The sequence below is a fragment of the Pantherophis guttatus genome, chromosome 6 (assembly GCF_059756535.1).
Source record: "Pantherophis guttatus breed Tessera chromosome 6, ASM5975653v1, whole genome shotgun sequence".
Lineage (NCBI taxonomy): Eukaryota > Metazoa > Chordata > Lepidosauria > Squamata > Colubridae > Pantherophis > Pantherophis guttatus.
In genome coordinates, this window is record NC_142068.1 from 37,591,330 (window position 1) to 37,618,079 (window position 26,750).

Genomic DNA, 26,750 nt, shown 5'->3' on the forward strand with positions numbered 1-26,750 from the left:
ATAAGCAAAGTTTCCAGGTAAGGCTGAGAAAATATATTGTGCAAAACTCTAGAGAGCTATTGCCAGTAATTGCCGACTATGCTGTAGATGGAAAAATGGACTGATTCAGGCTGAGCAGGTTGTTTTCCTATAATCTGCTGCTCTGTCAGGTTAGATAGGGTGTGTACAATCCAGATCCTTTCCCTTAAATGGTGCCATCCAATGAGGCTTGGAAGATGCCTTCAAGTAAAGTCCATTACAGATGTGCCCAACTACTGAAAGAAAATAGAAATTAGAGAGGGCTAGACAAGGCTTCCTAAGACAATGCAGGTAGAAATAATGTGTGCAAACATTGTGCCTTCTTCATGGAATTTTCCTCCGTGGTCTTAACATCTAAACAGTTAGTTGTGTTATTAAATCATTAATATACATATCAGTAAATAAATCATAGATGAATGGAAGTTTACCATAACGTAATTTCAAATATCTGACAAATTATTTTATAAGAACAATGCAGCAATTTAGAACGTTTATTTCTTTTCTATGATTTTCTCTGGAAGATAAAACTTATAAATAACCAAGGACTATATACAAACAATTCCAAATCAACCTCAGGTATTGTTTTAGTTTAAACAAATTGGGTTCAACCAACTGGATAAAATTATATTATTTTGATTTATTTAAAATTCTTTAACTTTTAATAACAAAACAACTGGTTTATGAGTGTATAGATCTAAGAAAGATATTACCATCCTACAGATTCAGGTACTGGTGAAAGTTAGATGCAAGGATTAAACATAATTTATTCAATGGCAGAAGGACATTTAATCTTTCCCCCTTAGATTGTTAAAGAAGCTCCTATTTCACTGGAACAAAAATCCATCAAAAGACATCATTCATAGGGGTCTGAGAATTCCTGTAGTTAAAGATATTTCATTAATATCAGTCTTTCCTTTCTTTTTCTGTTACAGTTATACAAGCAGAGTGGTTACAAATGGATTGAAAGCCCAAATGAATAATCCAGAGATGATAGTCAGAGGGTTGGATCCACAGATAGGTCATTTAATTGACAAGTTGAAACATTTTAATCAGGTAAGTATTTATGTTTGGAGAACTGAAAAGGCTTTTGTAAAAACGTTTCTCATGTGCCTTCTCTACTGACCCTTCTTGCCCTCCTCTTCATTCTTTCACACATGTGCACAGTGGGGGAAAACATCTCACTCCATACTTTACAGGGAGATGAGTATTGTAGAAACATGAAAAACAAACAAACATCTTCATTGAGGACCATTTATTATACTTGTGAAGGCTGGTCACATAACCCTTCACACAATTTTGAAGAATGCCTACATCAGTATTGATAAAGTAATACCAAAGATTTTGTCCTCCATATCACTTGAAGTGACCTCTTTTAGTGGAGAATAGCCAGAATATAGTTATATTTTGTATTCCATCCAATAGAAAATTTTGACCTGAACTGAATTGAATTGAACTGAACTGATCTAAAACACACATTGTGAGATAATGAAGGTTATCCACATTGACCTTTCAGCAATTTTTAAAAGAGGTACATTTAATTCAGAGTATGTCTACTGACCTGGCAAGATGACACGAAGTCGCAGTAAACTCCCATGATGGTCCAGGTATCTCAAATTCCAATAGTTCTGTATTCATAATATAGAGAATTCTATAGAGTTAGACTCTGTTTACGAAGGCACAGTGCAGTAAGATTTCAAAATATCCTTCACTAACCATATGGGGTACAATTAAAATAGCTTTTAAAGTTTTCCTGAAAGTATTTTTTTCTGAACAAAAGATGATCTGCCAGTAGGCATGTCAGAATCATCATGAACTTGTGCTGTCAAGTTATTCACTTGAGCTCTGAGAGCTGTGTGCAGCCATCTGCTGAGAACTTTGATCTGTCCCTTGATACTGAATATATTAAAGTTTGTATTATTATGACATTGCACTAATGTGTAGACACTGTCAGTCCAAATTAGCTAGAACAACCTACCTTATTTAACCAAAATTGCTTTTCATTAATGTAAGCATATTTTCTTGTCCAACTTGAGAAAGTGTTGTTATGGGTTGGTAATGACAGAGTAGCATCTCTCCCCAGTTGTTCTCCCTTAGAAAGTAGGCAATTTTTGACAGTTGCTACTAGTGGTAATGTTGATTGTGCTGATTCATGTAAAAAGAGAGAGAGAGAAACAGTGTGTCTCCCACAGCTCATTGCTTTTGCTTTTTATTCTGGGACTTGAGGTTAGGAGTCTTTTATGCTGACAAAACCAAATCTCCAATCTGATGCCACCTTGCAAATATTGTTTATATTTTTTAATCAAAAGAAATGTGTGATATGGCAAGAAGCCCTGCCATACAAAGGGAAAAAGTCACCCTCACCATCAGCAGGGATGATTCTCTCTCTCTCTCTCTCTCTCTCTCTCTCTCTCTCTCTCTCTCTCTCTCTCTCTCTCTCTCTCTCTCTCTCTCGTGATAGACGATGAGAAATGAGATTTTGAAGAAACCAGGAACCACAAACTCTTCCTGCACTTCATAAATTAGAATGTTACTTTCTACAACCATGGAACTATGATTATATGCCACAATCATTGTGAAATAAGATTTCTTATTCAATTTCGTACATGGAACGGAAGAGGATATTCTCTTATTTTACAACTCAGACAACAAAATGTCTTGGACTAGCCTTGCAGGAAGAAAACATTAAGTATTCCATTAGGCTCAGCCTGCTGGGTGCCATCTGTAGCTTTTCAGATCCTGGCCTTCAGCACTAGAACATAACCTGTACTTGAAAAGTAGTAATTCCATGAATGGTATAACATTACATTCTGTCTTCAATTACTTCTCCATCAAATAAAGGTTTATTCTGTGACTTTCTATTGACCTTTAAGAGAAAACAAATACAGCTCTGTAAAATGTGCTTGATTGCATGAATTAAAGAAAATACTGATTATTGCCTTAAGAAGCTTTATTGTTAAGCAGTACTAATTACTGCCATGATTTTAGTGAGCTTTATCACAGATAAAATAATCAAAGAAGATTCTACTTTTTAAAATATGTAATAGTTTATGTAGATATTTATATTAGAGTTGATTAATTAATGAATAAAAGCTGACACTCAAAAGATAAGTAAGGTTGCAATTCTATATGCATGTTTGTTAAATTTAATTGGGCTCATTAATAGCCCAATAGATACGTTCAGGAATTTTAGTATAAATCATAATATTTCAGTATTATCCTATAATGGATAATACCCCAGTATTATCATGAATACCTCTTGTACATATATCCCCTTTATATTTAATAGTTTATGAAAAACTATCTTGAATATCCTTCCTTTTATTCTTTTTTAAATCTTGAGTATGGCAGCAATTTACAAACTAAACACTTTCTACTTTAGAGGAAAAATCCTGTCATCTACTTACTAGATCTTCTGAAGTCATACTCATTTTCTACAGGAAAATGACAATACAGGAAGGACATGAGTGTTGCAAGGGAGAATTGGAGAGGGTGCTTCCCTCACAGCTTGATGAATGGAAACTGCCAAGAAAACTCCATAGACATATCCAGTAAATCACTAGGAGTAGAGTTGAAATCAAAGGGTGTTCTACCTTTTAATAAGTTAAAAAGTAAAGGAGTCCCTGCAGATTTTATTCTGCTAGGCATTGCCAACTATAGGGGGCAGTGCTCATGTCTGTTTCAAGGCCATTGAGCCAGCACTGTCCAAAGACATTTCCATGATCGTATGGCCAGCATGATGTCATGGAGCACTGTTACCTTCCCATCAAAGTGGTACCTATTTATGTAATCATATTTGCATGCTTCTAAACTGCTAGATTGGCAGGAGCTGGGGTAAGGTTGGGAGTTTTCCAGAGGTGGTATTCAGCAGGTTCTGACCAGTTCTGGTCAGATATGTAGTTAATACATGTTATTATTTATAGTGGCTGAAATAATTTTAATTATCTCCATGTTGACAATAAGTTTAAATTATTTAAAATTATGCTGTCTTTAACATGAAAACTAAAATACATGTACTTCCCAGCTCCACATCCCAGGGAATTTTTTTTTTTTATGAATTTTGTGTTGACCCATGTTGTGCTCAGTTAAAGAATTGTTTAATGATAAATATACAATTCAACTGTATTTTTTACTATCAAAAATACTAAACATAATCCTGAGTTCTCTTACTTATACCCGATAAATGTGTGGTCTTAAGTCTTTGTCCTGCTTTAAAATATAGTTCAATTCAACATCATTAGAACATCCCTGCTGAATTTAGCCTAGGGGGAGAAAAATCCACAAACACCATTTGATTCTGTCCAATGTGAGATTTCAGCATCCTATTCCTAGGTCTAAAAATTAGTAAAATTGGGTTAGCTAGGAAAATGTGTTTATGCTGCTTAGATCTTCAAATCAACCTCAGGTCCAAAAGTAACTTGAAAAGCCACCAGCATTTCAAAGTATTGTGAATGAATGTTAGACATGGAGTGATCTTAGATGTGAGATTTCATAGACTGGAGCAGAAGTTTGCGGTTGCATCTGATTCAGAAAAGTGGTTATTCCTCCCCCTCCCCACCCCGTCATTTTAGCACTATAGAAACAGTAATTTTATCTTTCATTGTATTGGTCCTTGATATTAAGCTGCAAATTGGATAGGTTGCATTAAAATGTAACCGAGCATCTTCTTCTCATCCCTATTTATGGGATGATACAGAAACTGCCATAGTTGAAAAATGATAAAATCATATTTTTCCATAGAACCCTGCTTTGACCTTTCTGATAACTGGTTTCTTGGAATTTTAACTACAGGGATATCATGGACTAGAGAAGATGGTAGAATACAAATAATTGTAATTTGTACTCCAAAGCTTTTATTTATTGAGATTTAACTAGATATAGCACCTTGTTGGTAGTTAGATTGAAACTTGTTGGTAGATAGATTGTTTAACTTGTTGGTAGATAGATTGAAATATCATTTATTCCAGAAACAATGATTTCAGTTGTTTGGGAGATTTTAGATGAATAGACATATTCAAAGCCCCCAAATTTGCCTTAAGTCAAATAAGAAAATCAAGGTGGAGATATTGTTTTTCTGCATAAGTAGTATTTCTGGAATCTTTGCAATTTTTTAATCTAACATCTGGTATGAAAAGTATTTACTGCCTTCTAGTGCTGCCAGTGGATTTCTGATGTAATTCAAACTACAAATATTCTGTTTGTTTTGTAAAAAACAGCAACTTTAGCTATAATTAAACTAAAGATTACTAACAAGCTTCAGAGTTAAAAACAGAAGATTGTACCCGAGCTACAGATTCTGTAAAATGTCTCATTTAAGCACAAATATATTTTAACAGAAAAAAAGGATATTTATATAAATTCTCCCTATCTTATTGTTATGTGCTAGCAAATATATAATCCTAAGAAATTACTTATTATTCATGTGCTGTTTCTCTGGGTATACAGGTATCATTCCTCTTGCAAACTGTTTCAAGAATTATTTGCCCAGATAACCTATTAAGTACATTTTGTGTGGGCTTTTCTGTGTTCATTAGGAAAAATTAATCATAAGTCAGAGCGCTACACTGAATTATGGTGACAGAATCAAATAGAAGCATATATACTGAATGCATGATATAGGAATAATTAAAATGAAAAAAATATTTCATTTTTTCATGTAAAAGGCATATTTTATATGAAATATATAAACCAGTTTAAGGGAACTCTCAGAGTTTTATATATTCCATTTTATTCCATTTATTTTTTATTGTCTGCTGGAAAATTTGGGTTTGTAGTTGCATATAACTTTTTGCAAATGCTCCCAGCATTAGACACTCTGCATATATTGTTTAGGCAAATATCTGTTCTTTTTCATTCATTTTCACAGAAAGAAAATGTTTTCTTGTGTCAATATTTCAATTGTGAGCAGTAATATAAGCAGAATCTACGGTATATTTCTACCTATGTATGTGGAAATATCCATTTTACCTTATCATCCAACTCTGTACCTGTAGAACTCCATGACAGGTTTTCTTATGAGACATCCTTGGTGCTCTTTGGGCTTGCTTTCTTGCAGATGTTTCATTACCCCAACTAGGTAACATTATCAGTGCTAGACTAGTACCAGTAATACTCAGGACTAGCACTGTTTGAGTAATTAAACATCTGCAAGAAAACAAGCAAGCTCAGAGAGCACCAAGGACCCCTAATTTCAACCCTGAGTTACAAATATTCTCCATTATAGGTTTTCTTATATTTTTAATTACAAAATTAATCTAGACAACTGAAACAGTTAGGAGGTAATACAGTCTCAAAGTTCTGGCAAGTTAAATTCAGAAATTAGAAGCTTTGTCTAAAGCAAAAGACTGAGATTGGAGGGGCATAAGAGTGACGCCTCAAGGATTGAACAGACTTCTCCAGCACTGCATGTCAGGAAATGTATGTCTCCCTAGTTTAATGACGGTTGCAAAAGCGTTCCATTTATATTCCTGCAAGTGTAACATTCTGGCTAGGGGGCACTCAAACAACAGAGCACAGAACAAAAGTCGGATCAACCAATCACACATGCACAGTTGGCAATTGGGAAGGAGGCACATTGGCCTGTGTGCAAACTACGCTTACTCATCAATCCCTTTGTAGTGTAGGTATGCGGTGATGCCTATGTACAGTTGCAGGCAGCTCTAAATCAGTGTTCAAAGAACATTTGGAGGAGAGTCAAGTGCTATATCCTCAGCAGTCCATATATCTATTTTAATATTGCTATGACTATCGGGAGATGAACAGGTACCCCATATAAGCATGTGGGAAGTTAACAGTGTTCCATTTTTTTGCCATACACTCTTTGCTTAGAATAATGTCATGACAACCATATGACTATGGAAATGTCTTTGGACAACACTGGCTCTTTGGCTTAAGAAACAAAAATGAGCACCACCCCCTAAAATCGGTCATTAACCCTAGTGGGGTTAAATCCATGGAGGCACCTTTATCAGCAGATAATTAGCTAGAATAAGCATGTATTTGTGCATTGCTATCAGTACTTGTGGAATTTTATGGTACCTAACACTTAGGGGTAGAGTCTTGATTTCATACAGGACCTTTTCTAAAGATAGAGAGGTAATTATTTTAATTATTTATTAAATAAATAAGCCACCCATTTCACTATCATATTAATAGTTTGAGCTAGGGCTTTGTAGAACATGCTTTGTAAAACTCTTTATTTCTATTAGAAAAAGCTTTGGGCAGCCCTACAAAGTATGGTCACTAGATCTCCTGAAGATATTCAAGGTAATCTATGTGTATAGACATTCCAAGGATATTTGGTAGTTAACAGCTTATAGTATAAAGACCCAAGCAAAATACAAAATGGACACATATGTATAGACAGTTGCCTCATGTTGAGAATGAGGCACCCATCTTAGTTCTTTCTCCATAGGTGGCATGGATAAAACTGCATTTTTCAGATGGATTAGATTAGATTTAAATGTTAAAACTTGAGTATGGATATAAGGCTTTAGAATTTAGAAAATAGAATCAAGACTTGCTGATTGCTTTTCTCAGAATTATTTTTTATTTGCTTGGACTATTAATGATTTTTGTTAATTTGTTAATACTAAAGGCATTCTAAATCTTTTACTGATGTCCAAAAAATGTTGTCTTCTGTTTATCATACTTAGGAAAAAAGTATGATATCAACTATTCCAGATACTGAAGCAAGAGAAAATGAACCCAATATATCCTATGGTGAAACTTCTAATACGAAATGATTATTTGCTTTGTGATTTATCCACAGAATACTCAGATCCTCAGAAATCACTCCAGGCAGATTCTAAAAGGATGTGTATTATTAGACCTATAACCCGAGAGTCAGCATGTATTATTCAGATAATTTGCAAGTGCTACCTAAGGAGATGAAATCTTAATCTAGCTATATTTGTATTCAGCCCTATCTCTATTGTGACTGTTTGGCATAAAATTGACCAAAATGTTTTACTCACTCAGCATCCTTGAGGAATTATTCTAAATTACAATTGAACTATACAAAGAGACTGAAAGCTGTAAAACAATGTGGTATTTTATTTATGCATAAAATTAATCATGAACAGGGAAGTAGGATAAAATAGGAATATCTATTGGGTAAGTGCAGAATTATTTCTATGCAGTTATTTCTATGCAAAGAAATAACAGACAAACTTCTTATGTAGCGCATAATTTCTAAAGAAGAAATCAGACAGCTAAGAGCATCACAGGAATTAACTTCTTCTACCAAAGGACTATAAATATTATTTTTAGTAGTCAGAACCATTTGCTTTGCATATAGCTTTGTATACTTTTGAAATCAGAGGTGCCCATCTCCATTATATGGAGTCCTATGGTCCTATGCTGATCAAACAGGGATGACAATATTATGAGTGGCAAGATTAAGGTTGAGGTGATTATTTGCCCATTTGACACTTGGATTTATATCAAGGGTGAAATGCTCCCAATTCAGACCGGATCGTCTGATCCGGTAGTGATGGTGGCAGGTGGTTCGGAGAACCAGTAGCAAAAATCCCTGCCTCCCCCCATGCCCAGCTGAGTCGCACCATCATTTTTTTTCTTTTAAAAGCATTTTTTCTACAACCTCTTTGGCCAAAAAAATGCTTTTAAAAGTAAAAGAAAAGCCTCTGATGATTGCGCGGCTCAGCTGGGATCATCAGAGGCTTTTAAAAGCATTTTTTCTACAACTTCTTCGGCCGAAGAGGTTGTAGGAAAAAAAATGCCTTTAAAAGCCTCTGGTGATCCCAGCTGAATTGCCTGATCGTCAGAGGCTTCTAAAAGCCTTGTATAGGTTTTTCTACAACCTCTTAAGGTTGTAGAAAAAATGCTTTTAAAAGTAAAAAAAAAAAGTTGGCCACGCCCATTCAGTCACATTACCCCCACCACCACCAAGCCACGCCCACAGAACCGGTAGTAACAAATTTTAAATTTCACCCCTGATTTATATCAAAATTTTATCCTCAGAAACCTAACCTTTTGCAAACTGGTGCATTCAGATTCCCTGGGAGTGTGAATCCTTTCATTCTTTTGTAGTCTCAATATATCTGCTCGACACCAACAAATTAAAGTCTACTGTTTGTGTTGCTTGCTTGCTGTCATTTCCTCTCCCATGCCAAATATTTACCAAACATTCTCCACCGATCCAATATAACAGCCTTCATTATTTTGCCATATTTGTTGTTAGAATGAAAATTCAATAACATTCCTGCATGATAAAATCTTTGTCTGACATAATTCTGCATACCAATCAAATTTGGCTAAATGAACATCTACCATGAAGAGAGCAAGCAGTGGAGAATGTGAACATTTCTTTTCATTGTAATTAGCACATTTTTTTTCGTATTTCATTGTTATCACACATACCTCAAATTCCTAATGGTGGGGTTGTTGCAAATATTCTCCATTTTAGTTTAATTATAGGCATGATTCAAGATAAGGTATTTAAAATGTTATATTTCCTGCATAATTACTTTTTATATAGTTAGCTGTTTAATTGCTCATAGCATACCATCAGCATATGGTGTAAGACAGCTGTCTAGAAATGTAGGAGAGATCAACTGTAGAAGTTTTGATAAACCTCGTGCACTGTTTTCTTTTTAAATATTGGCTCTATCGTTAATAGTGTGCCATATCACCTTTAATAGCAGAAGTGTTGTGTGTTCATTTGATAATTCCATAAAATGTTGTAAAGGACAACATTTTGTCCTTGCAGAGAATCCCATCCTCTGATGTATGTTGCATTGAAAATGAACCAAGGGTCAAGAATCCCATTGCCCCACACATGTTCAAAATAAATAGAAGTCCATAAACAGAAAGGGAAAATAATGACGAAGATTTAAATAAAAATGTAAACATGACATTACAAAAGCAAAAATGCTAGAGAGGGCTTCCTGGATTTAAGCCTACCAATTGATAGATGAGGAAAATCAGCGTGCGCAGGAAGAAGCGGGTTTCTCATAATTTTATTCTACTCCTTTACTAAGGCTTCTTGCCTTTGTAGAGCTGATGGTGCAATGTGGCTTAAGACAGGGAACCAGCAAGTAGGAGTAGATTTTATGTAACCGCTTATGATCCTCATTGTATCATTTAGTCTAGCATTGATCTTGCCAGTGTGGCAGCTATTAAGCCAAACAGGGGCACAATATTCAGCTGTGGAGTAGACCAACCTAGTGCTGATTTTCTGAGAGTAGAGGCTAAGGCTCCCCATCTTGATCCTCTTAGTTTCTGGAGTAAATTGTCCCTGGTATTGATTTTAGCGGACATGTACTCTAAGTGTTTATTATTTATTTTATTTATTTATTTCAATTTGTATACCGCCCTTCTCCTAGTGGACTCAGGGCAGTGAACAGCCAGAACTAAAACACATGCCAATACAAAATTTAAAATTATTAAAAGAATTACATAACTGGCCTAATTTCAAACAATTCAATTAAAACCCAATGACAATTTAAAAACTAAAAACTAAAAAAGACTAAAAAAGGGGAAGGGGGTTCACGCCAGCCCTGCTTGATGGAAAAGAAAAGTTTTCAGAGCACAGCAAAAGACCTGGAGATCTGATATCCTTCGTATCTCCGGGGGCAAATCGTTCCAGAGGGCAGGAGCTGCCACAGAGAAGGCCCTTTCCCTGGGGGTCGCCAGCTGACATTGCCTGGCTGACCGCACCCTGAGGAATCCCTCTCTGTGGGCGCGTACTGGTCAGTGGGAGGCTATCGGCGGCAGAAGGCGGTCCTGCAAATACCCAGGTCCTATGCCATGGAGCGCTTTAAAGGTGGTAACCAACACCTTGAAGTGCACCCGGAAGACAACTGGAAGCCAATACAGCTCACGCAGGAGAGGTGTCACATGGGAGTGCCCCCTCGCTCCCATAATCTCCCGCGCAGCCGCATTCTGCACTAGTTGGAGCCTCCGGGTGCTCCTCAAGGGGAGAGCATTGCAGTAGTCCAGGCGGGAAGTGACGAGTGCCTGAGTGACTGTGCGTAAGGAGTCCCGATCCAGAAAGGGACGCAACTGGCAAATCAGGCGGACCTGATAAAAAGCCGCCCTGGCCACGGCCGTCATATGCTCTTCTAAAGACAGCGGTGCATCCAGGAGGACGCCCAAGTTGCGAGCCCTATCCGTGGGGGCCAATAACTCGCCCCCGATAGCCAGCGATGGCACCAGCTGGCTATATTGGGACGCCGGAAGCCACAGCCACTCGGTCTTGGAAGGGTTGAGTCGAAGCCTGTTACTCCCCATCCAGATCCGCACGGCCTCCAGGCACTGGGACATCACTTCAAGGGCATCGTTGGGATGGCCTGGGGTGGAGATGTACAGCTGAGTGTCATCAGCGTACTGATGGAACTCCACCCCAAAGCCACGGATGATCTCACCCAGTGGCTTCACATAAATGTTGAACAGAAGGGGCGAAAGGACCGACCCCTGAGACACCCCACAAACAAGGCACCTCGGGGTCAACCTCTGCCCCCCTGCCAACACCGACTGCGACCGGTCGGAGAGATAGGAGGAGAACCACCGCAGGACGGTGCCCCCCACTCCCAACCTCTCCAACCGGCGCAGCAGGATACCATGGTCGATGGTATCAAAAGCCGCTGAGAGATCTAACAGGATCAGGATAGAGGAGCAACCCCTATCCCGAGCCCTCCAGAGACCATCCACCAACATGACCAATGCCGTTTCCGTGCTGTGCCCAGGCCTTTAGCTGGACTGGAGCGGATCCAGATAGACAGCTTCATCTAGGTACTGGGGAAACTGTCGCACCACCACACTCTCAACAACCTTCGCCAAGAAGGGAAGTTTGGAGGCCGGACGATAGTTAGCCAAAACAGCCGGATCCAGAGCAGGCTTCTTGAGGAGGGGCCTCACCACCGCCTCTTTCAAGGCGGATGGCAAGACACCCTCACCCAAGGAAGCGTTGATAATCCCCTGGAGCCAGCCTCACGTAACCTCCCGGGAGGCCAGCACCAACCAGGAGGGACACAGGTCCAGTAAACATGTGGTTGCATTCAGCTGCATGAGTATCCTGTCCACGTCCTCAGGAGCAACAGGTTCAAATGCCTCCCAAATGACAGTCTCAAGACCGGCACCCATCATCCCGTCTGTACCTACCCAGTCAGAGACTAAGCCTTCCCGAATCTGAGTGATTTTACCATGCAGATACTGAACAAAATCCTCAGCACGATCCTGCAAGGGATCCTCCCGCGCTCCCAGATGGAGGAGGGAGTGGATCACCCTAAACATGGCAGCCGGGCGATTATCTGCTGATGCGATAAGAGCGGGAAAATAGTTATAAGAGAGAGTCTGATCCAAAGTTACTCCAAGGTATTTGGGATAGGTTGTTATTCAGGTAGGCCTTCAGAGTGGCATTGGTGAGTTTGTTGTTGAGATAGAAACAGGTGGTCACCGTTTTTTTATCTCTAATTCTGTGTAATGGAATCTGTAGATGACTTTGAGGAATTAAGGAAGGAATGCTGCCTAGGAAACGAGAGAGGTAGAAGCCCCCAGTAGCTTAACGATCATAGAAAGGTATTTAGGGAGGGCCTGTCTTAATAGATCAAGCAGTTAAAAGTTGTGATTGGAAATTTTATCACTGCTAGCATGCTAAGAAAATGTGGGTACCTACAATGCATTGAACTACAAAATACCAAATGATATTTTGGCCTATATCTGAATCTAGCTTTAAACTGCTGCTTCCAGAATAGGACCATAAAATATATGTAATGGAACAAAAACCCCATTGTTAAATGATTCTACAAGCAAAAACTTTTAAGGGGTTCGGGGAGAGGGGAGGGGGGTGGGATTGAAATTAGGGTTGTGGGTTTGGGGGATAACCCACTAGGGGGAGAGTTGGGCTTGGCCAGGACGTCCGGCGGGGGTGGTGGGGAATCCGGAGGGGGTCGAGCTGGTCCAGATTGTGTTTCTACCATTGGTACTGTGTGTGGGAGAGGTAGATATGGCGGGAGCAGGGGGCCATATCATGTTAAGGGAGCACGCGCCCGCTGTCTTCAAGCGGTAGAGTGCTCCGGCCCCCAAAGCTCCACCCGTGCTCCAGGTAGTACAGACCTTCAGGGCCCGGGCCTTCGCCTGATGTTGTGCAACGCCAGGTCTGTAGTAAATAAAGCCCCCCTCATCTGTGATCTTGTTTACGAAGGGGGAGCGGACCTGGCGGGTATTACGGAGACCTGGTTGGGCCCAGAGGGAGGGGTCCCTCTGGTAGAAATGTGCCCACCAGGTTTCCACGCATTCCATCAGCCAAGGCCACAGGGGAGGGGCGGGGGAGTAGCGGTTATTATTAGAGAAGGCCTTAGGCCGAGGGAGACCACTGTACCTCAGACAGCTGGCTGTGAGTCCCTCTTTGTGAAGTGGGGCCATGGGGTTCAGAGGGGTTTGCTGATCACGTACCTGGCTCCCTGCCACGTGGCGGCAGCCCTGCCCGAGCTACTCAACGTTATTGCCGCGGTGGCGGTTGATACCCCCAGACTTATGGTCATGGGGGATTTCAACCTGCCATCCGTGGGTGAGGCGTCTGAGGTGGCTCGAGAGTTCATGGCTTCCATGACGGCCATGGACCTGACCCAACTAATTCATGGCCCTACGCACATTGGGGGAAACACACTGGACTTGGTTTTTGTCTCTGGACAGTGGTTGAGTGATCTTGAGATAGGGGATTTAGTCATCGAGCCCTTGTCATGGTCAGATCACTCGCTCCTTCGCCTTGACCTTCGAACCGCGGCACCCCGCTGCAGGGAGGCGGAACCGGTAAGATGGTACCGCCCCAGGCGCCTGATGGAACCTGATAGGTTCCAGAGGGAGCTTGGGCCAATCCCGGAGGTTCTGGCTCACGCCTCATCTGGGGACCTAGTGGCCGCCTGGGATAGGGCGGCTGCTGGAGCCCTGGATCGAGTCGTGCCTTTGCGGCCTCTGACCCGGCGCCGATCTCGCCTGGCTCCTTGGTTCACCGAGGAGCTGAGGGAGATGAAGCGCCGGAAAAGACGCCTAGAGAGCTGTTGGAAGTCTAGTCTTTCTGAATCTGACCGAACACTGGTAAGATCCCATATTAGGAGTTACCTAGTGGCGATAAAAGCAGCAAAATGTACTCATTTTGCTGCTCTTATTGCGTCATCAGATAATCGCCCGGCCACCCTGTTTAGGGTGACCCGCTCCCTGCTCCATCAGGAAGCGCGGGAGGACCCCTTGGAGGGAAAAGCCGAGGATTTTGTTCAGTATCTGTATGACAAAATCACTCAGATTCGGGCAAGTCTGGACTCTGACGGGATAGATCCAGCGAGGGTGACGGAGACAGGTCTTGAGACTGTTATCTGGGATGAGTTTGATCCTGTGACCCCAGATGACGTGGACAGGATTCTGGGTAGATTGAACGCGACCACATGTTTGTTGGACCCGTGTCCCTCCTGGTTAGTGCTGGCTTCCCGGGAGGTGACGCGAGGCTGGCTCCAGGGGATTATAAATGCTTCGTTGGGTGAGGGTGTCTTTCCCGCCGCCCTGAAAGAGGCGGTGGTAAGGCCTCTCCTCAAGAAGCCATCCCTGGACCCGGCAATATTGGCTAATTATCGTCCAGTCTCCAACCTTTGCTTTGTTGCGAAGGTTGTTGAGAGTGTGGTTGCGCGACAGCTACCCCAGTACCTGGATGAAGCGGCGTACCTAGATCCGTTCCAGTCGGGCTTCAGGCCTGGGTACAGCACGGAAACGGCATTGGTCGCGTTGGTTGATGATCTCTGGAGGGCTCGGGACAGGGGTTGTTTCTCTGTCCTGGTCCTGTTAGACCTCTCAGCGGCTTTTGATACCATTGACCATGGTATCATGCTGCACCGGTTGGAGGGGTTGGGGGTGGGAGGCACCGTTTTACGGTGGTTCTCCTCCTTTCTCTCTGACCGGTCGCAGTCTGTGTTGACAGGGGGGCAGAGATCGACCCCGAGGCCCCTTATATGCGGGGTGCCACAGGGATCGGTTCTCTCGCCCCTTCTGTTCAACATTTATGTAAAGCCGCTGGGCGAGATCATCCGTGGTTTCGGGGTGAAGTACCATCTGTACGCTGACGACACCCAGCTGTACATCTCCACCCCGGACCACCCCAACGATGCCCTTGAAGTGATGTCCCAGTGCCTGGAGGCCGTACGGATCTGGATGGGGAGAAACGGGCTCAGACTCAACCCATCCAAGACCGAGTGGCTGTGGTTTCCGACGTCCCGATATAGTCAGCTGACGCCATCGTTGGCTATTGGGGGCGAATCACTGGCCCCCACGGAAAGGGTTCGCAACTTGGGCGTCCTCCTGGATTCACGGCTGTCTTTAGAAGAACACCTGACGGCCGTGACCGGGAGGATTTTTCATCAGGTTCGCCTGATTCGCCAGTTGCGTCCCTTTCTAGATCGGGACTCGTTACACACAGTCACTCATGCCCTCGTCACCTCTCGTCTGGACTATTGTAACGCTCTCTACATGGGGCTCCCCTTGAGGTGCACCCGGAGGCTCCAACTGGCGCAGAGTGCGGCCACGCGGGTGGTTATGGGAGCAACATGGAGCTCCCATGTAACACCTCTCCTGCGCGAGCTGCACTGGCTCCCGGTGGTCTTCCGGGTGCGCTTCAAGGTGCTGGTTACCACCTTTAAAGCGCTCCATGGCTTAGGACCTGGTTACTTACGGGACCGCCTACTACCATCAACAGCCTCCCACCGACCAGTACGCTCCCACAGAGAGGGGCTCCTCCAGGTGCCGTCGGCCAAACAATGTCGGCTGTCGGCCCCCAGGGGGAGAGCCTTCTCTGTGGGGGCCCCGACGCTCTGGAATGAGCTCCCCCCAGAGATACGGAGGATTCCGGATCTGCGCACCTTCCGCTGTGAGTTGAAGACGCTTTTATTTCATCAAGCCGGCCTCGCCTAATTCTTCTCCCTTTAAACTGTAAATTTTAAATTTTTAAATGTATTTTAAAATTATGGGTTTTTAATTAGTATTAATTCAGCCAAATTTATTTAATTCATTTTTATTTGATCTTAAATTTTGTATATTTATGTGTTTTATTTCATGGCTGTGCACCGCCCTGAGTCCTTCGGGAGTAGGGCGGTATAGAAATTCAATAAAATAAATAAATAAAATAAATAAAAAACTAAACGCCGACCTATCACTCTACTAAAAGAATCCAAACCAAAAATTTACTTTCTGTGACTGATACAAAGATAATAATTGAAAAGATGGATATCCTTGTAGTGAAAATAATTATAAGATAAGATAGATGAGTAAAAAGATAGATAAGAGACAATACTAGCATCTTATCAGACAAGACATAGATGTAAATTTTACTTATGAAGAGCTCCATATCTTCTTGATATAATAGAATGTGTAAATATGAGCCAGTTTTGTGTAATGGTTAGAGCACCAGACTATAAACTGCGAAACTCTGAATTCTAAAGCTGCCTTAGACAGAAATCCATCTGGATGACCAAATATATTTGGGCTAGTCAACTCTCTCAGCCAAACCACTTCTGAAATCTTGCCATGAAAACTGCAAGGACTTGTCCATATTGGACACCAGGAGTTAACACTGACTGAGTGGGTATCTGCATGTGCTTCACTGTGTGAGACATGTGAAATTAAACTAGATGTGAAAGCCAATGGGTAAATTTACATCCATCTATCATGTAAATCACCTAGCCAAGGTACTCTTTAAAATGGTTTGGTACTGCCATCTATATTTAATGCTCGTCTCATTAAATGATGGCTCATGTGGGAGCAAGTATTATGTTTCCCAGAGTTGCTTGATTGTGTTGTAGGAAATTATAATGATGGGGGGGGGGCTTACTAGACAACTGTGTGTTAGCAATGCCCCCAAACCTCAAGACATTCCCATTAATAGGTAGATTTGTATAACACATTATTAAATACATTAAAAAGTGCAGATATTTACTTCTAGCCAGAGGATCGGGCAAGGAAAAGCAAGACAAACAATTTGACACTCGGTATCCAAATGCCTCAATCCTTTGTCTAGGAGGCTGGACTGCTAGTGACATGGATTCGAACTGCTGTCACTAAATAGCAAGTTTATTTTTAAAAAGACCATGTTGACCCATGATCTGGTGTGGTTGGACAAGTAAAATCAGTGTGTACTATCAACATCTGGTGGTGATGTCTACCTTTCAATTATATCAGCCCTTAGGCTTCAGTGGCTTGGGGAGCCTTGACTCCTGAAGTTGGAATAGAGAATGACAATGGACTTTTCCTGTGCAGAGATATTTTAAATAAGGCATTACCTCTAGCAAGCAACACCTGGAGAGGTGGCTATCTTATCAAAAATTCTGACAGTTGACCCTTTGCTAAGAATGTTTTTATAGTGAACATTATTTTGTTCATCTATTCTTCCAAGCAGATACAGTATTAAATCACAGAACTCATGTTGTCCTCTTTATCTTAATTGTTACAAGTATAGTATAGATAAAAAGTTCCAAAGTGATAGTGATTTAAAATACAGTGATGCAGTCTGCAAAGCCTGCTAGGTAACTCTAAGCACTCATTTACAACACAATTTGGCTAAACTTTGCAACAGTTTATTAGAGCAGCTACCTTACATGAGTGGAAAGCAAAAGAGCCTTGCTCCTTGCCAATCTTCTGCCATTCCACTGCAGTGGAAGAGGCTGAAGAATTAAAGAAAGGAAGTTCTACCAGCTAGAAGGCTAAAACCAACCAGAAAAAGAGAATGTAGCCAGTATATTTTCTTTCTTTTCTCAAAGTTGAAAGGAGAAAGGGAATTTAGATATAGATGTAGCAGCACTTAATTGAACTGGTATATTATGCTATGCACACATAACAAAGCAAACTTTGGTTGCTACTGGAAGCTTTACATTAATAGTAGAAAAATGCCTTAGAAATGCTTAGCCATTGTTTATGCTGTTTGTATCTCTGAAAGAGAACAATCCATTTTAAAAGTGCTTGGCCAGTCACTTCTAACTTCAGTGTAAGTTTATCGCTGTTATCAATCAAGTGGGAAAAGGCAGGCGGAGATAAGACTTCAGGCTTATTTAATTATAAGGAACTCTTTTAAGAGAATGTTGAACTAATTAAAAAATAAGTTGTTTTCCTGCACTACTGCATTAATACAAAGGAAAAACAACTCAAGATCCTGTAAACCTACAAAAGCCTGTGTGACATGGTTACATTGGACCTCTTGGTGGTATAAAAGTGTTGGGAATAAGTGGCACTTCCCTACTGTGGTTCAGCTTTTTCTGGTGGGAGGGGTGAAGTCATCCAGGTGATCTTCACTATTTCGTTCACTGCTCCTTAATGTCTAGATGATATTATAAACTATTGAGAAGCTGTACTCAATTTTTATTAGGTTTTTAAATCTTGAATGGAGAACAAAGGCTGACATCAAACTTAAGTAATATAGAGCTACTGCTTATCCAGAAAGGTCTCAGTCAGGTCCATTTGTAATAGAAATAGTAGATTAAGAATTATCCTGAAGGATGCAGATCCATGACTTGGGACAGTCATGCTGAATTCTAGATCTACTGCTAGATAGATGGAAGCTGTGGCCATGGGATGTTCACCCAGTTTTGGTTGGTCTATCAGTTCAAAGCCTACTTGCTGAAAGTGAAACCCACTCTTATTGCCTTGTGATTGGACTATAACCATTCAGTTTTCATTGAGCTGTTTTAGAATTTCAGTTGGAAACTGCAGTTGTAAAATGCAGAACCTTTCTTGAGCTGTGGTGGCACAGTGGTTAGAAGTAGCAGTATTGCAGGCTACTTCTACGGACTGCTGGTTGCCTGCAGTTTGCAGTTCAAGTCTCACCAATTTAAGGTTGACTCAGCCTTCCATCCTTCCAAGACTGGTAAAATGTGACTCCAGATTGAGGGCTGTAAAGCACTTTGAAGCTGTATATAAGTCTAATTGCTATTGCTATTGTTTACTTATTGGTAATGAAAAATGCTGCAGCCATGTGACATCACTGTTGTGACTCCTGAATTGGCTGCTAATAGGTTTCCAGATGTGATTCAAAATGATGGTTTAAACCTTAAATCTATGATTTAGTTCCTAAGTATCACCAGAATGTCAGGCGAATTTTATCAATCCTCTCTTCATTTTCCAGCAGAAGTTCTGTTCTGTTTTGTTCTGTTCTGTTCCATTCCATTCCATAGCCCAGTGTTTTTCAACCTCTGACATTTTAAGATGTGTTCATTGTCTCTCAATTTCAAAATATCAGATGGTAGGTTTCATGGACAGCTTCTGTTTTATGGAAAAGATTCCACATTGATATCAGGTTAATATTTAATCTGATAAATTTTCTATAAATTGGTGAAAACTGAGATTTTCCAGAGAATGTTTGTTGGATGGGGGGTTATTTATTTTCCTATAAATAAATTTATTGTAATATTTGTTTGATCTTTATATTATGTTATTTTTACTTAAGTTAGCATAACTTTCAGAAATGTATGTGGGTTGCATGATCTAGTAATGTAATAACCAATTAAGCAATTGTGCTCATTTTAGATAATGACACCATAGAAATAAACTGTTGAGCAAAGGTGAACGAAAGGACTACAGATACATCTTCTATAGTTAGAAAACAACTCTGCTTTTAAACAAAAAAGAATTTAACAACAATTAAATTTCATGAATGTGGATCATGCTACTATAAAATAACATTCAATTTTAGCCTAATACCTTGTTGCTTAATTTGTTTCCTCTTGTATACTGTAACATTGAAAAAGACATATTTATGAGAATGATCTGGCAGACAGGCTAAATAATAATTGAATTATATAAAGAAACACGATTTGCACTTCATTGCAATACAGTATTGGATACAGCATTTGTGCAAGATAACCTAATAAAAAGAAATAAAAAGAAATGATAAATGGTACCAACTTTGGTCTTATCACTGCTGGAATTCCTCCTGAATGAAGTGCTAAACGTGAAGTCTGGTAACCTTTAGGGTTGGAATTTCTCTTTGAAAATGTGATAAAAATCGCTTGTTTATAGCAAGGGATTGAATCTCTTTATTAATATAAAACCATCAGTAGAGCTACCTGTAGTAATAAGCCACTTTTCAGATATCAATTGCCATAAATGTTGCCTGCAAGGCACTGCAGTAATAATTCCTTCTTTGAAACTGGTTGTTATAGGAAGACAAGAACTGTGCTTGAGCAGATCAAATACTATATTGCAGTAATACTCCAATTTAGTTACAAAGCAGAATAGGTTGAACAAAGGCAAATACTCTTATTCGATAATAAGCTGCTCAGAAATATACTGCACGGCATCGCCATCTATCGTCTGTCTGTCTGTCTGTCTGTCTGTCTGTCTGTCTGTCTGTCTGTCTCTATCTATCTATCTATCTATCTATCTATCTATCTATCTATCTATCCATCCATCCATCCATCCATCCATTTCCATCTATCCATTTCCATCTATCCGTCCGTCTGTCCGTCCATCTGTCTGTCCGTCTGTCTGTCTGTCTGTCTGTCTATATCATCTGTCTGTGTGTCTAGCTATCTTCCAAACACTTTAATTCAATGATCGTGCCTGATCATTGTGTTTTGGGAGAGGAAGTTTCTTCTTCCACTTTCTTTATAGTAAAAAAAATCTCTTGATGAAGCAGGGTTTATTTTTGCTAACTCGTTTTGCTATTCCTTCAACAAGGTGTCCATGGTTTTTTAAAAAATTTGATTACTACTTCCATCAATTTGTTCAGAACTGACATTAAGTTAACTGGCCTAACATTTTTCCAGATCTTTTCTAGATCTTGGCTATAAAGCACTTGGACTCTTTATATTAGGAATCTGTATTTGTAATATTCAAGTAGAAACAAATATATAAACCTCATTGGTGGCATCATCTTCTTTCAAGATTAAGAAATCTTTAAAACATGGAAATCTGATATAATATTAAAATGGATATAATTGAATATAATATAATTGCAAATATAATTGCAAATTTTGTATTTAATTATAACTATAGTCACTTCTGGAGAAGAAAAGTGGCTCATAAATCTAATAAAATAAATAAAAATAAATAAAACTAGTACAATCGTTTATTTTTAAATGACATTTGCTTTAGAAATGATAGGCTCTTATTTAGTTCTGTAGATTCTCATTAATTTTATAGCACAGTCTTAATTTGGAAGGCCAAGATCAGAACTGTAATATATCAATTTATTGCAAGCTTTAACTAAGTTACTATAGTTTTTATATATGGTTTGTTTCATTCACTGTCCACAGGGTTTCTGGGGAATATAAATTATGAACTCAAGAGTGACATTTATAGTTGATGCCATAGTCAACATTAAATTAATCTTGCAATATTCATTTTATTGCTGAACATTAAATTGTAAACTGTAATTGTTTAACTGAGAACTGAATCACAGAGATGACAACTGTCTTACATATAATATATATGGATGCAATTAGTCAGAATTAACTCTTCTATTTCCAATTGACTTGTCCTTAAATAACTTTGTATTAAAGTTGCAAGAACAATTTAACAATATATTTCAAAATAGAGTACTGAAGGATCAAAATTAATATAGTCTAAAGGTGATCTGATAGCACAGATAAAATAACATGATCTTAATCAATAAAATATATGTTTATCATATCTTCATTGCATTACATATTAAGATTTAACAAGAAGACATAGAAGTCTATAGTGATGTATTGTTGATGTTGAATACATGCAGTAATTTCAAATAATTTGATTTTGAAGTTATAGGCTAGAAACAGAATAGCTAACATTTAAAATAATATCCAAGAGAATTATGGTTACTGAAATTTACTTCACTAGCATAGGAAGTTTAAAAAGTTTGCATCAAAATGCTTTTCGTTAGTCAGACTTGAATAAGGCTCAATTTTGTTTGAGTAGTAGCATGTCAGTTACTGGTTTCCATGAAATACAGGATTACAAATATGGATTGGAACATGTGATGTCTTCCGTCCATTAGTTGCATGAACAGAAGGAAGCTAGTTTGACCAGTCTTTCCTTTCCCTTTTCTCATCTTCAGATGTTCTTCCAAATTGTTTTTAAAGTTTGGAAGCTTGTGAACTGAGAAGGGAGTTAAGCTGTAGCCAGTAGAAGGGTGAAGTGGATATCATTAGAAATGAAATAAGGTAATTATCATCAGCAGATTCTTCATTGCAGAGAGCTCCCTTTACCTAATATAAGATGATTCTCTCTTTTTGCTATATTCCCTATGACTCTTCAGAAAATGCTTATTCTCTGCAAAGGATTTTCAAAGAATATTTGCCTTTCCTACCCTTTCCTATGCCCACTAAGGTTAGGCTAAATGATTTAGATATCATTAAATGTTTAATTTATAAATATATGTACCACCTATTCTAATTGTTCTGGGCAGCTTATAAGAATACTTATATAACATAACGTTCTAAGTATGGATCTTGCTACAAAAAAAAAAAAAATCCCATTTGGAAAATCATATATAGACATCTACTGAGCTGCTTTCCATTCTTTCAAATCCTTCTTTAGAGCCTACCCTTTTCTCACATTTTGTAATTTAGAAATTTTATTCTCAATGATCTATTCATTCCTCATAGCCTTTGTTTCTCATTCACTTGCCCCATTATCAGTTTTAGATATTCTCTCTTATGTCTTTTCGTCTTAAAAAGGTTTTGTGTAAGATGATGGTACTGTCTCAATTACAACAATAATTATAACAATAACAAAATGACAGAAACCCATGTATTCTTCCTCCTTTTTTGGAGGAAACTTAAGTAACAAATGTGGCTCTTTTTTCCATTCAGTTCAAGAATTTAGTTTTTCCTTGAAAAGCAATGCTTTCTTTTTCTTTTGGAAATTAATGGCTTGTCAATCATTCATCATGGTTTGTGTATATGGACTGAAAAGGATATCATTTGTCTAGGAATGGCTTTCTACTTCCTCATCTTTGGTTTGATTTTTCCTGTAAATTATTTGGTGTCTACTACTAACCTTACATAGTCATTTTTTTCTACTTAACCATGAGTAAATTAATGTCAGGGACAACAACTAGGCCCACACATGTGGAGTGTAAGCCAGCTACTTTATTGATTAATGCCTATTTCACAGCAATCTTCTCAGAGTGGCAATTTGTCCTTGGGAAACAGTAGATAAAGTTCAACAGCTTTCAAGGGAGCTCATACTTTACCCAGTTGTGTGTACATAATGATTCCAGGATGATCCCCTGCTTCCTGACTGAGACACTGTCTCTTACAATTAGGAAGTAATTTAAACACTTGAAGAAATGAAACTCTTGTTACGCACCTATTTCAAAGAATTTTCACTAATATTTTCCCTTTGAATTTGCTTTTGATAAAATTTTAATGAAACCTCTAAACCTCTATAGGATGATGAGAGAGGTGATTTCTCTCTCTACTCACCCCCAAACAATCTAATCCTAATCTCTATCTCTATCTCTTCATTTCTGTCTGTCTATCTGTCTGTCTCTTATTTATCAAATTTCTACACTGCCCCATCTCACTTGAAAAATATACCGTGATATAAAAAACACAGTTAAAAAAAAATTAAAAGCATAATTAAGTACAAAGTTAAAAATTAAGGCATTAAAAGTTAAAGAGGTGGGAGAGATCAGTCTCAACCATTGCCAGAGTTGCGTATAATTCTTAGATCTTCATGCCAATTGGCTGAGCCAGGTCTTGACACTCTTCTGGGAGGCCTGAAGGTAAGATTTTCCAAAGGCAGGGACAACAGCAGACAAGGGGGTGGGTTCTAAATTTTTTTACTACCGGTTCTGTGGGCGTGGCTTATTTTGTAGGTGTGGCTTGGAGGTCATGTGACTAGGTGGGCATGGCTAGCTGTCAGAGTCATTTCTGGAAGGTCCTCGCACTTACGACCAGTCCTTGCACTTACGACCCGACTCATTTGTTTGCTTTTAACACTGATCAGCTGTAGGACGGCCCTTTGAAGCCCCCCGGCAAGAGTTTAAACAGTTTTTTTTCTTTCTGGTCATCAGCTAGGACTCAGGAGGCAGCAATAGATTGGGGGTGGGACCAAATAAAAGGTAAGAATAACGTGGGGGGGTGGGGGGTGGGAGGGCGGGGGGGAGAACCGGTTCGGTGACGTCATATCGTCACCGCTACTGGCTCGGCTGATCCGGACCGAACCGGGAGGAACCCACCACTGCTCTGCTCCTAGATCCCACCAGTTGAAATTCTTTAACTAACAGGATCCACAACATACCCTGTCTGACTGGGTGGGATATATAAATATAGTTAGGGAAAGAGTTCCTCAGGTAATCTCAGGTATATTTCTTAAATATACCTGATGTGCATGCATGCATGCATGCATGTCGGTTTATTAGTGAGAAAAAGATCTGTAATGAACAAATTGTTTATTTTAGTAGGCAAGGTTTGAGAAAGATTATCTTATTGTTTTTTTCTCTTACATTTTAAATCTCCAACATAGAAATGATAATTGTGTGAGAGCAAGTATCACTTTGGAAGTTGGTACATTTATTGTTGCTTTTATTGCTGCCATTGGCAAGGTAATTAGTTGTGGCAGATATACACAACATCTGAAAATGAAGCATTAAGGAAATTATGAAGTGTTTAAAAATATATTTGTTTTTAGATAGGAGTAATTATTGTATGTGTTTATAAAACCTGTAACTTGTATTTTGTTTTTTTTATTTTTCTTTGAATATAAGAAGCCATCATTTTAACAATAGTAGTTCATGAAGAATGTATAGTAAAGAAAGCATTAAGAGAATTCAGAATTGTGCAATCATTATTTCTAGAAAGGATCCTGAATACAATAAGTTCCATGAAGAAAAAATGTGAAAAAGCCTTCTTCAACAGGCAACGCTGAAATTGTGAAGAGATGGGATAGAGTAAGATAATTTAGATCTACTTCTGTACCTCTTACCATAATTTCTAACCTTTGTTCCCCTAGTCAATAAGACTATAGTTTCATGTAGTCACTGATAGTGATTCATTTAAATCTCTACATCATAACAAATACACGAAGCAGCTGCTTTCTCTTATTTCAATAAGTAAAATGGTCCCATTGCTTCATAGCCTCATTCTGCAACTCCAAAGAGCTGCTTATATGCTATGCTTCCTCAAAAACCTATTCCAGTGCTTCTAGTTAACTACTGAGGGTACCAGAAAATAGTTCTGTACAAAGAGATACCCATCCTACTTATCAGAAGAGCTGGCTTGGGACAGCAAGTTGGCACGAAGTGCCTTGTTAAGGCAAATTGTGTCACCTTTTTGCTTCGGCAAGAACAATTGTCATTTTGCTGCATGAAGCTTCAAGTCAATGGAGACCCAAACTGCCGTGCATAGCTTAGTAAGTAACTTAGAATGCCTCTCCCAACTCTAACACTCTTACGGAAGTCGCTGAAGACCCGGTTCTGCTAGCGGGCCTGGGGAACGCAGAGCAGAATGGAGCCCATTAAATGGCTCGTATGATGTGTTGTTGCCAGGGTGGGGGATGGGGGTTATTTTATTTTATTATATATGATTCTCTCTTTTATTAGCTTTATTGTTTTTATATGATGCTTTTATATTCTTATAAGCCACCTTGAGTCGCCATGTGTGAATAGGCAGCAATATAAATCTCCTAAATAAATAAACTCCCATAGTTAGTGTTGTGACATCATCCTGATATTTCAGAGCTAAGAATTTAAATGCTGAACCCTATTCAAAGCAAATTAGTGAAATAGATCTGTTATTTTGCAACACCATTTCAGTAACTAGAAATAAGAGGATTCATAAAAGCATGAAGAATTAATACATCTTGTACCACCAGATTCTTGCAGAGCTTCAACAGCTGTTCAGTCTGGATTCAAGGAGTATTCCAGGTGGAATATTTCTATGCCTTAAAGGAATTAGGTTTTAGGCTATGTTGGTCTCTGAGTGTAAATGCTGTGATGTGGGTGCGAGTTGCCTAAAGAATGCAGTGTTTAATAACTACATCTGAGAACATGAATTAGCGGTTGCATTATTTGACTAGGCTTTAAATTCTCTGCTGTGCTTTTTCCTATCTCAAAAGATTATGACTTGCTCTTTTAAAGAGTTCTTTACATGTCCAAACTACTTTGCAATGATAAGATTTTATAATCCAACACAGCAGCCTGAGACAGATGTGTTCTTGGCTATCAACCCAACTTTCACTACTAGAGCAGGTAGTATGCTTTTCAGAGAAGTAACGATCAGCCATCAATATCAATTAGCTTTCTCAAATGTGTAGCCACAATGACTTTAGGCCAATTCTAGAACTCATCAAATTCAAAAAAAGATTCTGTAATAAAAAGCTTGAAATAATTTATCTTCATTGAAGGCACACTCTGAGAAAATTACATTTGTCATGAATTGTCTTGTAGGATAATCTTGTTGACATTCGTATGTCCTTCAGAGGTTGTATAATTTTAAACTGTTCCACAGTGCTTCCTCTAATCATCTTAAGCCTAGTAACAGTTATTTATAGGGAAGTTTAATTTGCCTGATTCAGCCTGGTGGACTGATTCTGTTTCCACTGTCCCTGATTCTACATGCTGAGCATTATGATTGATTATTGCTGAGAAAACTTTGCCTTGAATTTAAGATTGCAGTCCATTGCAGGACTGGGATGCTTGAGGCCCAATCACTTGCTTGTGAGATGGGCAGCTATATAAATTAGATAAATAAGTACCAAATCCCAGTTTAAATAGTGGAAAATGTAGATATGAAGATTAAACTAGTACACATTGAAAATGG

The 26,750-nt window shown here is 39.3% G+C and overlaps 1 protein-coding gene across 2 annotated transcripts in view; it reads left to right on the top strand.

The window, feature by feature from the left end:
- LOC117678425 (glypican-5-like) overlaps positions 1–26,750 on the top strand; it is a 311,301-nt gene that overhangs the window by 188,142 nt on the left and 96,409 nt on the right. For both annotated transcript variants that reach the window (XM_034439494.3, XM_034439495.3), the window contains one exon: positions 951–1,071. In XM_034439494.3, the coding sequence (XP_034295385.2) occupies positions 951–1,071 (121 nt within the window). The remainder of the gene's footprint in view (positions 1–950; positions 1,072–26,750) is intronic.